This window comes from Polistes dominula, unplaced genomic scaffold (assembly GCF_049000335.1).
Source record: "Polistes dominula isolate Pdom_NZ unplaced genomic scaffold, Pdom_raw_medaka contig_26, whole genome shotgun sequence".
In the NCBI taxonomy this organism is placed as follows: domain Eukaryota; kingdom Metazoa; phylum Arthropoda; class Insecta; order Hymenoptera; family Vespidae; genus Polistes; species Polistes dominula.
This window is the reverse complement of record NW_028300939.1, coordinates 1911142-1926003: the sequence shown is the minus strand read 5'-3', so window position 1 is coordinate 1926003 and position 14862 is coordinate 1911142. Positions and strand designations below refer to the sequence as shown.

The 14862-nt window shown below is 35.4% G+C and overlaps 1 protein-coding gene and 1 long non-coding RNA gene across 2 annotated transcripts in view; one reads left to right on the top strand and one right to left on the bottom strand.

Annotated features, from left to right (window-relative positions):
• LOC107072946 (uncharacterized) overlaps positions 1–5037 on the bottom strand; it is a 68536-nt gene extending 63499 nt beyond the window's left edge. Inside the window, exon 1 of the long non-coding RNA XR_016176264.1 lies at positions 2308–5037. This is a non-coding gene — a long non-coding RNA (uncharacterized LOC107072946). The remainder of the gene's footprint in view (positions 1–2307) is intronic.
• A 48-nt stretch (positions 5038–5085) lies between these two features.
• Positions 5086–11194, top strand: LOC107072943 (uncharacterized). Its single transcript, XM_015333285.2, is given in 2 exon segments — positions 5086–7712; positions 7715–11194. Coding segments are annotated over 2 exon segments (2718 nt in total). The 5' UTR covers positions 5086–7195; the 3' UTR covers positions 9916–11194.
• Positions 11195–14862: the final 3668 nt, after the last annotated feature.

Here is a 14862-nt window from a genome sequence, read left to right as displayed (position 1 = left end):
AAAAAAAAATACGTTATGAAGACATTTTGCAATATCAACGGAAGAAATATATCATTTTAAATGATCTTCCATAATTATCTGGTTATAAATCACATGTCTGTTTTACATTCAAAACTATTAATTTCGTTTAAAAAGGAAAAAGAAAAGAACCCCCTCACCCTCACCCAAAACAAAAACAAAAAGAACAAAGTTGCCATATTGATTTAACGTAAAATCAAATTCCGTTAAAACAAAAGAAGAATTCAAATAAAACCCATTAGTCATTCATACATTAATATAAACAAAATTCCATGATTGTACATTGAAGTGTACAAGAAGAAGAAGAAGAGGTTGTGGATGACCTAATTGATGACCTCGTTAATAAATCCATGAACAAGAGATTTATTTAATTAACGAGAATAGAAGAAGAAGAAGAAGAAGATTATCACGTGACACTTTTGAATTCAAATATGTGTAAGATGATACCAGCCGATAAAACAGAAATCAAACTACTGTAAAACATTGTCCACACATGGTAAGTAATGGTCGGTAAATTTGGATACATGCGCGCCACTGGGTGATCAAAATAAAACAAAAGAGACAAATGTAACTAAGGGTAGGGTAAGAAGTAGGGGGTAGGAAGTAGGGAAGAAATGAAGGAAGGTAGGAAGGGGTTGTTGAAATCGTTTCGTAGAAATTCAACGTCACAATTCTCAATACTATCCCCCGTTGTGTGTTTGTCCTTTTTGTCTCGTGGAATTTTCCGTTCTTATTTGGAATAAAACAAAGGACAAGGAGAAGGAGAAAGAAGAAGAAGAAACAAGGGGTGGAAGAAATGAAAGATCCGGAATACGAAGTTTTCTCATCGAAGTCATCGAAAGCGTTCGTGCCAATAGCAAAATGCATGGCGGTCAGCCTCGATACGCCTTCGCCAATGATAAGATAAAAGGTTAGCTTGTATATGCATGCAACGTAGAGAAAGAGAAAGAGAAAGATAGAGAAAATAAAATAAAATAAAAAAAGAAAAAGAAAAAGAAAGAAAGAAAGAAAGAAAGAGAGGATCTAATATGTAGGCGTTGGTAGCTGCTCACAACACAACACACACACACATTGCTTCGCAAAGCTGCGTTTTACGATGATAAGACTATTATTTGTATGATTATGATTATTATTATTATTATTATTGCTATAATATTATTTCCACTGGTCTTCCACGTGTTGTTATCGCGGAAAAAGATGAAAGAGTTAAAATAAGAAGACACAACACTTATGAGAGGTGTGCGTGAGTAATAAAAGGAAAGAAACGTTCTCTTCTGACGAAGAGGTTTCTTAAGCTCCTTTCTCTCTCTCTCTCTCTCTCTCTTTCTCTCTTTATTTCTCTTTTTTTTCTCTTGCTCACTCGGCAGGTATGTGCGAGTAGGCGCCACATCGTACGACCGCCCACGGAGAAGGTGTATTTCTGTGTTCGTACGTAGGCAAACGAGCGGTGCGGCCAAGTGTGACGCTTAACCTACGCGAACCACCCGATATCAGGGACGCATCACAAGGTTCTTAACAAAATTATCCATCACTAATGTTGGAATGTTGACTGGGAAGGTTTTAGAAACCTAATACAACTTTCAATCTTTCTCAATCTTTCTATCTTATATTTTGATTTAATTTTTTTTTTTTTTTTATCTTTCTCAATCATAGCCTTCTAATTTTGTTCAATATGAATTTGAAATGTACGTTCCTGGGTATCTTTCCTTGGTCACGAGACAAGATCTTAAAAGAGAAAGCAGCAACAGCAGCAAAATAAAGTAAACGGGTGATAGAATAAGTTGGACCGATCGAAACTGACCTTATGAAAGTTATTATACCTATAAATTATATTACGGATACTTTAAAACTAATTAAGTTTGAGTTTCACAGTCAATTTAACGGTTATCGATCTGTAGTTTTGAATAGAGTCGACCAATAACACCTCGTTTCTTATTTGCATATGAGAGTATTATAGGTTAGTTTCTTTTCAGAGAAAGTTCGTCAAAATACCCTACCCCATACCATACCATACCCTACCCTACCCTACCCTACCCCAGATACCAACGTCACGTGGCCATTTCTCTTTCGTAAGCATTAATTATAAACGTCTTAACCTGTTTCTTTTCTTAACTTTTATTTGATTGTTCATGAAATGAAATAAAAACCTAATGAGGGTATAGATTTTGATGATCAATGATGTGATCAATGCGGCCCTGAGTATACGAGCGATTAGGTTCGACACCATACACGCATGTACGATTCACTAATGTAATGTGTGTGTGTGTGTGTGTGTCTTCAAATACGCACCAATACGCACAAAGTCGTAAACAGGAACGTACACAAGGACAGATACGAACTAACACCAGGAAGATTGAAACTAATATATGTACGAGGTTGCACGTGTGGCGGCTCTCCCAGTCGGCGTGCACATAAATAAACTAAAGTATAAACTCGAGTTTGCGATTTAAAAGAGCAACTAACGAAACCCTTACCACCCTCCTATCGGAAAGAAACTACTGAGATGCGTCTTTTATCTTCTTTCAAAACAGTCCTATCTAATTATTATTCGACATGAAAATGAAAACATATGGGTATGATCTTTTACCCATGTAGTTTAACAAGCACATTGACTCTTTCTATCTCTTTCTCTTCATTCAACGAATGAATTGTTATTATTATTATTATTATTAGTTTTATTAACTCCTTATCGAGCTAACAAGCTACTGATGTAATCGACCTAGCGACATACGTGCATACAAATAAATATATATGGGTGTGTGGGTGTATGTGTATGTACATATACGTGCGATTACGAAGGACAGACTCATCGTTTCTCGAGCACAGATTTTTTTCTAAGGAAACTTCAGATAAGAAGTCGTATAAGCTGATAACAGAGAGAGAGAGAGAGAGTCTTTTCCAAAGTCCGACAACGAAGAACAACGAGCAAGAAGATAGAAAACTTATAAAATATTATAACGTTAGAAAATCCAATCTAAAATAATGCAAGACCCAAACAGGTTAGCAGGACAAGTAGCTAATTTAAACAATAATTAATCATCTAATTTCGTTCTAAGAACTTTTCAAATCTTAACTATCCTGCATTTGTATATATGCCACATGTGCTATAAAAAAAAAAACACCCGAAACACCAACATGTTCTCCGTTCTCTTTCAATGATCTTCGACTTCAACTACTACAAAAGAATATTCGTGTATTGGAGGTGTGAAGAAATTCAGCTACGTGTTTAGGTCCTTCAAACTTCATCGGAGGGTTCATGAGAGTAGTATGTGTGTATATGTTGGAAGAAAAAGGAAAGCAAAGGGAACGTGACGAGACGAGACGAGACGGGATGAATAGAGAACGAGTAGGAGGAAGAAAGAAAGAAAGAAAGAAAGAAAGAGAGAGAGAAAGAGAGAGAGAGAGAGAGAGAGAGAGAGAGAGGGAATGGTCGGCACATCATTTGGGCGCCGAGAAGTCTGGCGTGACCAGGGCAGGCCAGAGGCGCGTCTCTGGTTACGAGACCATTTGGGGCGCCAACGCTCATGTATAGAGAAGAATGGTAGATAGAAAGAGAGAGGAAAGCAAAAGGCATTGGAAGATCGTCAACAGGGCCGTAGTAGAATGGCGAAGGAAGGAAAACCAAGTGAGTGAGAGGAAGGTAGGGGTCCGGCCCCCTTAGGCACATTCCAGTGGGACTCGAGTTTTTAAACATGGCTACCCGCGTGAATGTAGGTCCACGACCGATCCTACGATACGCAGAGAACACCAGCATACTGTCTTTTTCTATCTTTCTCTTTTTCCTTCTCATCCCTATCCCCGGGACTCTCTTCTCCGTTGCACGAGCGCAATTCGCTTTAACCTCCCTACTCTATGACTAGCAGCACACATACCGGAACCCCCTCCCCTTCCACGTCCCTTTTCCTCCACCACCTCCTGCTGTTACAGCCACACTACCCCCCTGTCCCCTGCCACCCCCCTTTCCACCTTTCACCCGTCGATCTTCTCTTTCCCTCTCGTAAACCCAACCGACCAAGCCGACCGCGCTGGCGACACCCTGTCTGGCAAGACCGGCCGACGACGGATAAAGGAGGGGGAGATATGCCTGTTCCAACGTTGCCACGTTTCTTTCCTTGGGCTGCGCCTACCTTCTCGATCCCAAGGACAAACCCGACGAGCCGTGCCAGCCGTCGTGGCGCGCTAGGCGACTGCCGGTCTGACTTAGCTGCTGCCACTGCTGCTGCTGCACCACTCCACGTCCGTCGCATCAATCTGCTCTTTTTTTTATCTCTGTCTCTTTCCTTTCTCTATTTATCCTTTCCTTTCGCTCAACAACTCTATTTAACGGGATTTAGATTGTGGATTTACATACGAATGAAAATTTATCTCGAGTACAATAAAAGAATTATTATTTCGACAATTATTAAAAAATGATGAAACATGTCTTGTGGGCAAATTGCAATCGTAGCTAGAGATTCCGATAAAATACCTAAACGATGAGCTGTTACGATACGAAGGTCGGGATAGAATGGAATAGCAGGTATATTTCTCTTTTACTGCCGAAAACCTTGAACATCATTTTCATACCTGACTCGGGCCCTTACCCTCCTAATTCCAGGAAATCGGTTGGGGATAGTTTTCTTTTGGAAACTCTCAAAAGAATACCGACAATTCTTTTATACTGAAAAACTGTTCAAGTGGACAAGAAAATTTATGACCCCGTCCCTTTTCTTAATCTGTCTCTTTCCATCTTTCGTTTCTCTTTTTCTCTCTTTCCTCTCCTTCCTTTCCAAGTCACGTCGATCGTTTGCTAGCTAGCTAGCAAGCTAGCTAACTTGTCGAGTCTTACGTTCGTTCGTTGTATCCTCTAGTCTCTTCTCTTCTCTTCTCTCTATCGAAGAAGTATGTATACGTGCCAACGCGCAGCTTGCGTCATCGCCTCGCGAGTTGGCCTACGCGCAAGACGTAGAAGCATGGCAACCGCGCGGACGCGTAGCTAAACGTATTAACCGTCGACTTCATGCCACAAAAACAACATGATCTCATTTCGCAGCGCATACACCGAGAAATCCGTGTTTCGTACTTACCAGCATTTCGCGTTCTCTTGCTATCCCCGATTTCCAAGAAGTCCCGCAATTTCCACTATCGAAAGGTTTTGCCTCTAACTTAACGAGAATCAAACAAATAAACAAGGAAACTGGTCTTTCATATAATCATAAATTTGTGGAACCTAACGGTAATCCTAAAAACATGACAATTACAACAAATAAAAAGAAACTTTCAGCAATTGTATTGGCCTATCGATTTAATACTAAAGACAACTTCTACCCTAATGTAACTTTAGCAAACCTAAGCGGTCATGGGCACTTTCTTAGAAGACAAAATCCCCTTGCTCCTCTCTTTGAACACCACCTACATCGCGACATTTCGTCCCCTACTTCTCCTTACCTCCTTCATCTACGTAAAGCAAAACTTTCCTCTTGTTCTTTATTATTTTACCAATATCTACCGTCTTTAGAACGTGACGGAAGTAATACTTTAAAAAAAAAAAAGCAAAAAAGGAAGTACGCTAGAAAAAAGAAAAGAAAAAAAGAAAGGAAAAAGAATCAAGTAGAATCTTTTGTATCTCGTACACGTATTCTATTTACTTCTCTAACTCTTCTTGTCACGATACCCTACGTCATCGTTATATCACACAACGAGTGAACGAGTTGCGCCTGGCTGGCTGGTTAGCTAGCTGGCTGGCTGCATCTCTTGTTCTCACGAGTCCGAAGACTCGTTTTTATTAGGCTCTCTTACGAACGCAATCCCGAGATAGACGGGTGACTTAGAAACGAGAGAAGTATATACATAGTACGATGCAACCGTGCTAATTTTATCCAAAATGCATCCGTCGGTTCTTTGAAAGACGTTTCCCTTTTGGAAACTTCTCTGTGAAGAACAAAAATTCATAAATATATATTAAAAGAGTAACGGGAACTGAAAAAGAGAAAGAGAAAAATAGAGAGATCAGAGCATGTGAAACGCATGAAAGAAAACATAGGTTAGTAGTAGTGGTAGTGTAGCAGTTTGCTGTTAGTGGAGTTCTACCGTCCTTCTGGATGGAGATTGAAAGGAGAGAAAGGCCCGCAAAAATGCGTGGCTCCGCGCTGGCTGCCGTTGCGCCAGCGGCGGCGGCAAACGGCTGGACGAGAGAGACCACGGCAGACAACATGGCGCCGGTAGAGGAGCGTCGTCACGCTGCTGTGACGTTTCCCGCGCGCGTCATCAACGGAAGCGAGCCTGCAATATGGCGGAGTAGCATAAACCCTGAGCGAGGTGCGAACGAACGAACGAACGGCCGAGACGGTAGAGGGGACAGCGGGTGGGGCGCCTACGCTCTTAGTTAGGAGAGGAGACCAAGAAAAAGATAGACGACGGAGGGGACGTTGATATGTATGAGTAAGAGATATATATATATATATATATGTTGTATAAATGTAAAGAGGGTGAGCAGGGTAGGGACGTGGGAGGAGACAAAATGACGCACACATACATGGATACACGGAGAAGAAAAAGAAGAACGGACGGCGATGGACGGTGGACCAACCAGCCAGCCAGCCAGCCGGCCGCACGCTCGTTTCAGAAGAACCGAGTTAAGCTCCAGACGAAGGGTAGGGGTACGGTTACTGAGAAGAGGCATAGAGGGGAAAGGAGACAAAGCAAAACGGAGAGAGCGCCGGTGTCGCATTCTGACCAACAGCAGTGGGGATATAGACTACGGGAGAAAGAAAGAGATAAAATAGAGGGAGATTAAAGGGAAGGGGAAAAGAGCCTTTCGGTGGGAAGTGGCTACGGTCTTGGACTCATAAGAGGGGATGAAAATTAGTTACGGCATCTACTCAAGACCTAAAAGGAACTTCGTTGGTCAGACTAGTTTGTGTGTGATGTTGCGCATCGAGGTACCCTCGTGCTTCGTTGCCGTTTTCGTCACTTTAGTTTTTGTCGCTGTACAGTTCACAGTGTTCGTAGTGTTCATAGTGTTCCTAGTGCCTCTAATGTTTCACCCTCTTAAACGTTTTTGCACTTGTTATTATTGTGTTAAATAAGAAACGTGTATAATTATTCATCGACACGCCTTTAACGCAATAGTGTATAATACGATATTTTTGCGAACATAGTGTATGATAGTTGCCCCGTTACGTGCCTGTCTCGCGCAATGACCCGTGGTACTAGTGAATTAGTAGCAGAAGGAACTACGGCGAATATGGTACATCGCAAACAACAACGATCGGTTCATCAACAACAGCAACAATCGTCAGAACAAAACGTACGGAAATCAATGAATATGTCAGGAAGCAGACGCATATTTGCACCGTCCTTTAAGCTCAAGGTCCTTGATTCTTATAGGAATGACATCGATTGCCGCGGTAATCAACGTGCTACAGCTAGAAAGTATAACATACATCGTCGGCAGATACAAAAGTGGCTTCAGTGTGAAGAAAATCTAAGAAATACTTGTGTCGAATCTAATAATTCGAATTCTACAGTATCAACTCCGCCACCGTCGTTGTCCTCCTCATCATCTTCTTCGTCACCTATGTCGACGGCAACGGTGATCTCGAAACACGACGTAACGCTGCCGACGTCGGAAGGGGTTACGATGCCCGACGTGACTCCAGCGGTGCCGGCGCCGGCCTTGAACCTCGGTCTCGCCAGACTGCACGGCGACGAGTCGACCGTCCGGCCCCCCCACCTCTTATTCCGTCACGTCCTCTTACTCGAGATTCGCCCTCGTCACCACGGTACACGCATTTAACATCCAAAATCGTTCTACCGACTACGACTACGACTACAACGACGATGACCAGCGTCGCTGGATATGGTGAACCACGTGATCGACACCAACGATGTCATATCGAAATGAAGAATGGGCCGATGATAATGCAACCTCCGAGTACGATTTCCTATGATACGATGGAGGCTTTTTACAAGCAATATACCATAGATGAACAACGTCAACGTGAGTTAGAAAGTTATGAAACGATGTTGTCGAATTTCCGACCGACTCGTCATCCATACTTATCGAACGCTGCATCAATTACCACCAGTCCTACAACTACTCCTGCTAGTGTTGATTCATCCTCAAGAGATGGATTTACTTATTCTAGACCGATAACGCCGACAGTAATAAAGATGGAACGTTCAAGCCCAGACTCCGTGGCGACTTGCACTCCAAGTTTAACATCAACTATGCATCCTCAGCAGATTTCGCCAATAGCTGTTAACAATCGTTACGTTGGAACATCCAACATCGTTCATTCAAGTCCTGCTAAGTTTTGGAACAAGTGTTCCGAGTCAATTGAAAAAAGTACTGTACTTGAGGAAGTAAAACATGAAGAGAAAAAACGAAAGCTATTCTGTGACGTCAAGATTAAAGAGGAAGAAATAGATGAGGAAGAGGAAGAGGAAGAATCAAGGTTGGCCGTAGAAGAGATCCGCGAAACAGACAGTGTGCCATCATTTTGCATAGATTCTCATCCCGCTCTACGAATTTCGTATCCCAACGAATCCAGGAGTCCCGATGAATCCAGGAGTCCTGATAACGATCACGAGGGAACCTATTCCGAACCTGGAAGTATTTCCGTGAGATCTAGTAGCGGCAGTTCGGATAGCGAAGTAGAAAACCTGATGGAGTGTTGTTCATCAAACGTAACAAGAAATTCATCAAACGATCTCGGTCGACGAAGATCTTTCTCATTGCGGTTCAAACTCGAAGTATTGGATGCTTTCCATCAGGACATAGGAGTAGCAGGAAATCAACGTGCAACTGCGAGGAAGTTTGGCATTAATCGTCGCCAGGTACAAAAGTGGCTCGGCCAGGAAAGCGAATTAAGAGGAGAGATTGCATTGAGGGGTAACGAACGACAACGATTAGGTCCGAGCCAAGATCAAACGATCATTTCAGGAGACTTCCCAGTCGATTTAAGAACTACAAATTATACTGTTTCGCCTATTGCCGAAGAGGAATGTGTTGATGTTGAATATGTCGGACAATCTCCGCCACCAATTCAATTTGTAGATTGTTGTAAGTTGACATTTGAGAATTCGTCTCCTCCTCCAAATCGGCCAGTAGTTGTGCCACCTGTGCACATGTTAGATTCATCAAGGAACTGCGAATGTACATGTTGCGTGGCTGCTACATCAACAAGAAATAACTCTTCTTATGAAGAACTACCTACCTACATAGGATTCTCAAACACGGATTCAATAAACGAACAACAAACCAATGGTTCGGTATCATCAGAAGAATACATCGAAGTTACGGCCGTGAAATCGCCAATTAAAAGACAACGATCTTCGGAAATGTGCACCTTCTGTTACGATGAACCTTTAATCCCGTCAAAGAAATTTTGCAAGGATACGGATAAAGAAACCCCACAGCAGGAGGCGCCACTCTGTCTGGTCAAGCAAAAAAGATACTTCGATTTTACTCCGTCGCATCTAGAAATACCAGTCAGGAGTACTGCTTCAACTCCTTCTGACTCACAGCAAGTACCACAACTACCAGTACCACCACAAGTACAACTACAACCACCATCACCACCAATAACAACAACAACAACAACAACTAATAGTAAAGATGCCATACTCTTCAAGCCTTATTTAGACAATCCTATAAGTAAACCTAGCAAGGAGATTAGCGTTAATCAGAATCCCTCACCTGTCGAAACTCCCAATCTTCTTTCTAATTACGAAAATAACTGCCAGAGTATATCCAATTTAAATGAGGACCGAGTTGGCCACGGTTATGCTGTCGAACTTAATCTTAAAGTACCGTTGTCTTGCAGAAATCAAACTAGTAGTTCATTGTATCCTGATTTATACCCGTTAAGAAGCGCATTCGTTAGGTATCCTTCTACTAGATACTTCCTTTAGCCCCACCGAATATTTTCATCATCATTTTATTCTTCTAATTTGATCTTTTTGCGAATAACGCAATTAGTGTATGGGAAAACGTGCAACGATATCTTAAAAGTCACTGTATATATATATATTATTTTAAAAGAGATTAGAAAGTTCAATTTTGAATATTGTTAATAATAATTTTTGTTTTCAATCAAAGAATAAAAGGTAAAAAGATGAGAATATAGTGGGGGGGGGGGGTCCAGTGTTACGATGATGATGGTGATGATGATGAAAGATCAGGTCTGTACGTGATCTACGACACGTAGACAAACGTTTTTCAACGAACGCGTTCTTCTTATCTTTTCCGTGGATCATCGAAGCTTGTCACATCGTAACATGTTGTGTATCGATAAGGAATATTTAATCCGGCAGCCATTGGTCGAGAAAGAAAAAGGAATAGGATCGACGACACCACTCGTATTCTTCTTCTTCTTATTCTTCTCAATATCTTCCTCTTTCCCTCCTATCCCCCCCCCCACCCCCCTGTCCCTCATCTATTATCACCTCGATGATTATTTAGTTAGTCGATGCTGATTAAGCGTCAGTTAACTTTTCCGAGATTAAAACCTGGTGATTATCAGCTAGGCCGTTTAGAGGTCGAGTACGCGTGCTATAATTACGAAATTATGTCAGCTAGCTGCCCTACCACGTGATTGTTAAAAGATAAAAAAAGAAACGAATTGAAATTTTTCGAAATTGAACACACTTGTGCAAAAATTAGAAATATCAATAGTTAGAATAAAAAGAAAAGAAAAAATGATTAGATAGGTTTTACTATTAACCCTTTGAGTGCTAAATATACTTTTAACTAAAATGTTTTTCTACAAACAAAATAATTTATTATTAATCAAATTCACTAATAATAAATTATATTTAATAATTGAAGTTTTAGATTGTAAATAAATTTCATTGATTAATACAATTATTACATTATTTTGCATTAATATTAACAAACACACAGATGTTGATGTGCTTGTTGATAATTAGGTAAGTAATGTTTACCAAACGCATATATACGTCCATAGTACTTAAAGGGTTAATAATTTATCATGTAAAGCATGAATTTTAAAGAAAAAAAAAACAATATTTTTCTACACTTTTTCCTCTACCAATGAGAGGTAAAACAAATATAAATTTTACAGGGAGAAAATAAAAAACAAAACAAAAAAAAAGCAAAAAATAATAATAATAATAATAAAAAAAAAAGGTGAGGGAGGTTGTGTTAATGGAAGAAAGAATTAATAATAAAATTACCAAAAATTAGGGCGATTTGTTTTAGTAAAAAGAATATTATAATAATAACAATCCCCTATATGATTAAACAAAACTTTTATTCGAAAAAAAAGTCATAAAGTTCCACGTGCCTTTTAATTTTTTTTAATTTTGTTTTTTTATAAATAATGTGTTTTTTTTTTTTTTTAATGTATTATATATTGTATAATAATGGACGTGCGCTTATGTAAATGTATATCTAGTATGTAAAATTGTGTAAAATATGTAATATTAAGAATGTATATACACACCCACGTGCACATAGGAAAACATATATACATATATATATATATATTTTATAATACCGATCTGTTAAAAAAATATATATATATATATATGCTCAGAAAATATTATTTATAAATTTATATACATATATATATATATATATATATATATATATATTATATTTGTTAATGCGTGTAACATTTTTTTAAATAATATTATCTAAGCGTGATAAAAATAATTGACACAATGAATTAAATAGCAACGATTATTGTATATAAATAATTAAATATATAATATAATGACATATATATATATAATAATAATATATACAAACATATATATGTATATTATTGTATTGTATATTTTGATATTGTAAAAATTACTCGCGTGCCTTAAAATCTTAGTCAAGCATAACAACAACAACAACAACAAAAACAACAAAAATGGATCAAAGTTTGTCAAAGTTTGTCAAAATTTTTAATATTAATTAATCAAAGTGAGAACAGATGTTTAAACAAAATGGTATGTTCTATATATAAATGCATATTATTTCAAAATAGGACGAGACTATTATGGTTAATTACAAACGTTATTTTTTTAAATTGAATAAATATAAATACAAAGTCCACACAAAATTAATTAATATTAAAAAAAAACAAAAAAACAAATAAACTCTTCGTTTGTATTATTTGCCAACAATTTTTTCAACGATAATTAAAAAAAAAAAAAAAAAAAAACACCAAAAAAATCATAAAAGTATGTAAAAAACCAAAAAAAAAAAAAAAAGAAAAAGCTGCTAAATAAAAATTTTTTTAATTTTATTTTTCGTTTTTTTTTTTGTTTCCATTTCTTTTCGTTTCATCATTCTTTCCTATTTAACATTATATTAAAATCTGCGAAAAAAGCATAAACAAATGTGCAGAATATTTTTAATTATTATATTTTCATTTATTTGAATTAATTTTAATGTAAAATGAATAATAATCGAAGATAACATTTTATAAATTATATTAACGTTCAATTTTATATTTTTAAAACGAGAATCTTATATGAAAAAAAAAAATAATTTTAATCGTATATATAAAAAAAAAATGGTACGAATTTTGATATATATATTAATAATTTATTAATTTTATATATTATATTATACATATTATTTATTTATTATATTATAATTATTTATAATAAATAAATACATAATTATTATATATTATTTTATATTATATTATATATTATTTATTATATTATAATATTATATATTATTATATTATATTATATTATTTATTATATTATAATATTATATATTATTATATTATATTATTAATTATATTATAATATTATATATAATATATAAAAAATTATTATATATATATATATATATATATATATATATATATATATATATATATTAATTTTTTGTTTGATCATATATTGCAAAATTATTGAACACCATTTATATTAATTTTCTACTAATATTTCCTCGTGTTACGCGATATTTATTCGTGTTAAGATGATCAAATAGAACTCTTTGGAATTTCCTATACGAATAGACGAACCATACTGCAATTACAAAATAACTATTACTATGAACGTTAAAGATAATTATTTAGAGAGAGAGAGAGAGAAAGAGAGAAAGAGAGAGAGAGAGGGGAACAAAGAAATAGTGGAATAAAATACGTCATTGAAATAAAATCGTACATAAAACTTAACAATAAAATCAAAATAAAATTAATCTATTAAGATAATATTATTTCTCTCTCTCTCTCTCTCTTTCTCTCTATTTTTATCATATTTGTTTTTTTTTTATTAACACATTGAAACAATAGTTAACAAATTAATTATTATTTCACAAATTGGCACACTTTTTTCTTCATATTTCTTTCTTCGGAATTAAATTTTTATCTTTGTCCGTAGCAAGAAATAAAAAAAAAAAAAAAAAAAAAAAATGGACAAGTAAATATGAGTCACGTTTTGATGCAATAAAAAAAAAAAAAGAAAGAAAATAAAATTAAAAAAAAAAAAAAAAGACCATTCACATGGATTCTTTTACGAAGATCTTTTTACGCGCGCGCACACTTTTGCTTTATCGCATTTTTTTTCTCTCTCTCTCTTTTTTTTTTTTTTTGCAAAGATTACAACCAAAAGATAACCTTTTTCATTTTATAACACGCAACTAATCTAAAAAAAAAAAAAAAGAAAAAGGAAAAAAAGAATATTTATGTAGTGTGTATATTTAGATACATATATCATTTGCATACATTTGTAATACAAGTTTACGATGATACGAAATTACATTTACATTTATTATATCTTTTATTCTGTTATGTGTTTTATATTTCATTTGATTTTTTTTTTTTTTTTTTTTTTTTAGCCATCCTTACTTTGATCTTTAATTTTATTTTAATTAAAAAAATTTTTCTTTTTTTTTCAGAAAAAATGATGATGATATTAATAATATTAATTATGTCCAAATTGCAGACGTAATTAATTGTAAAATATTTCTGAATAATTTTGTTCTATTTTCACCAATTAAAAATTAAAAAATAACAAAGTAAATAATAATAATAATTATAATAATAATAATAAGTATTTTTGGCACGACGATATCGTCGTAAATGGTGGTATAACATTAATATTAAATAATAAATAAATAAATAAATAAATATAATAAAATAATAGTCTCGTCTTAAAAAAAAAAGTTCGTCTCGTTAAATTAATTAAAAAAAAAAAAAAAAAATGATAGAAAAGTACGAACGAATTTATTTATGAAAACGTACGATAAATAATACTTTTTTTTCTTTTTTTATAGAATAATAAAACATATGAGAGCCATAATAAAAAAAAAAAAAAAATAAAATAAAATGCCATAGACAATTTTTACACACACTAATAATAATTATTCTAAACAAAATAAGACAATTAATAATAAAAGTGATTTATTCAAAAAAAAACTACGAACGAATTATAAACAAATAAAACACAATATAAAAATATATCTATAGAAAAAAAAAAAAAAATTAACATAAAACAACAAGAGTGAGATAAAAAATCCGTCAAACATGTTTTAAATCATACATATATATATACGTGCAAGTGGGTGAGGATGTGTGTGAATATATGTATGTTACAAAAAAAAAAAAATGTTTTTAGATCAAATAAAAATATGCCTTTTAATATGTATATGCAAATATACATGTATGTGTGTGTTCAAACAGCCCATAAGAGTCTATTAACAAGACATATATATATAAGAAGTATATAAGCAATATTTTTAAGTGCATAAATGATGGTAGAGTGAGTGGGCGAACCCCTGGTTTTATGGGGGTCGTGTAAATCGTTATGAGGATTCCGTCGTTCCTGTCTTGATCGCACAAAAATTCTATTAAAGATTGTAAATATGTATGTGTGTGTGTGTATGCA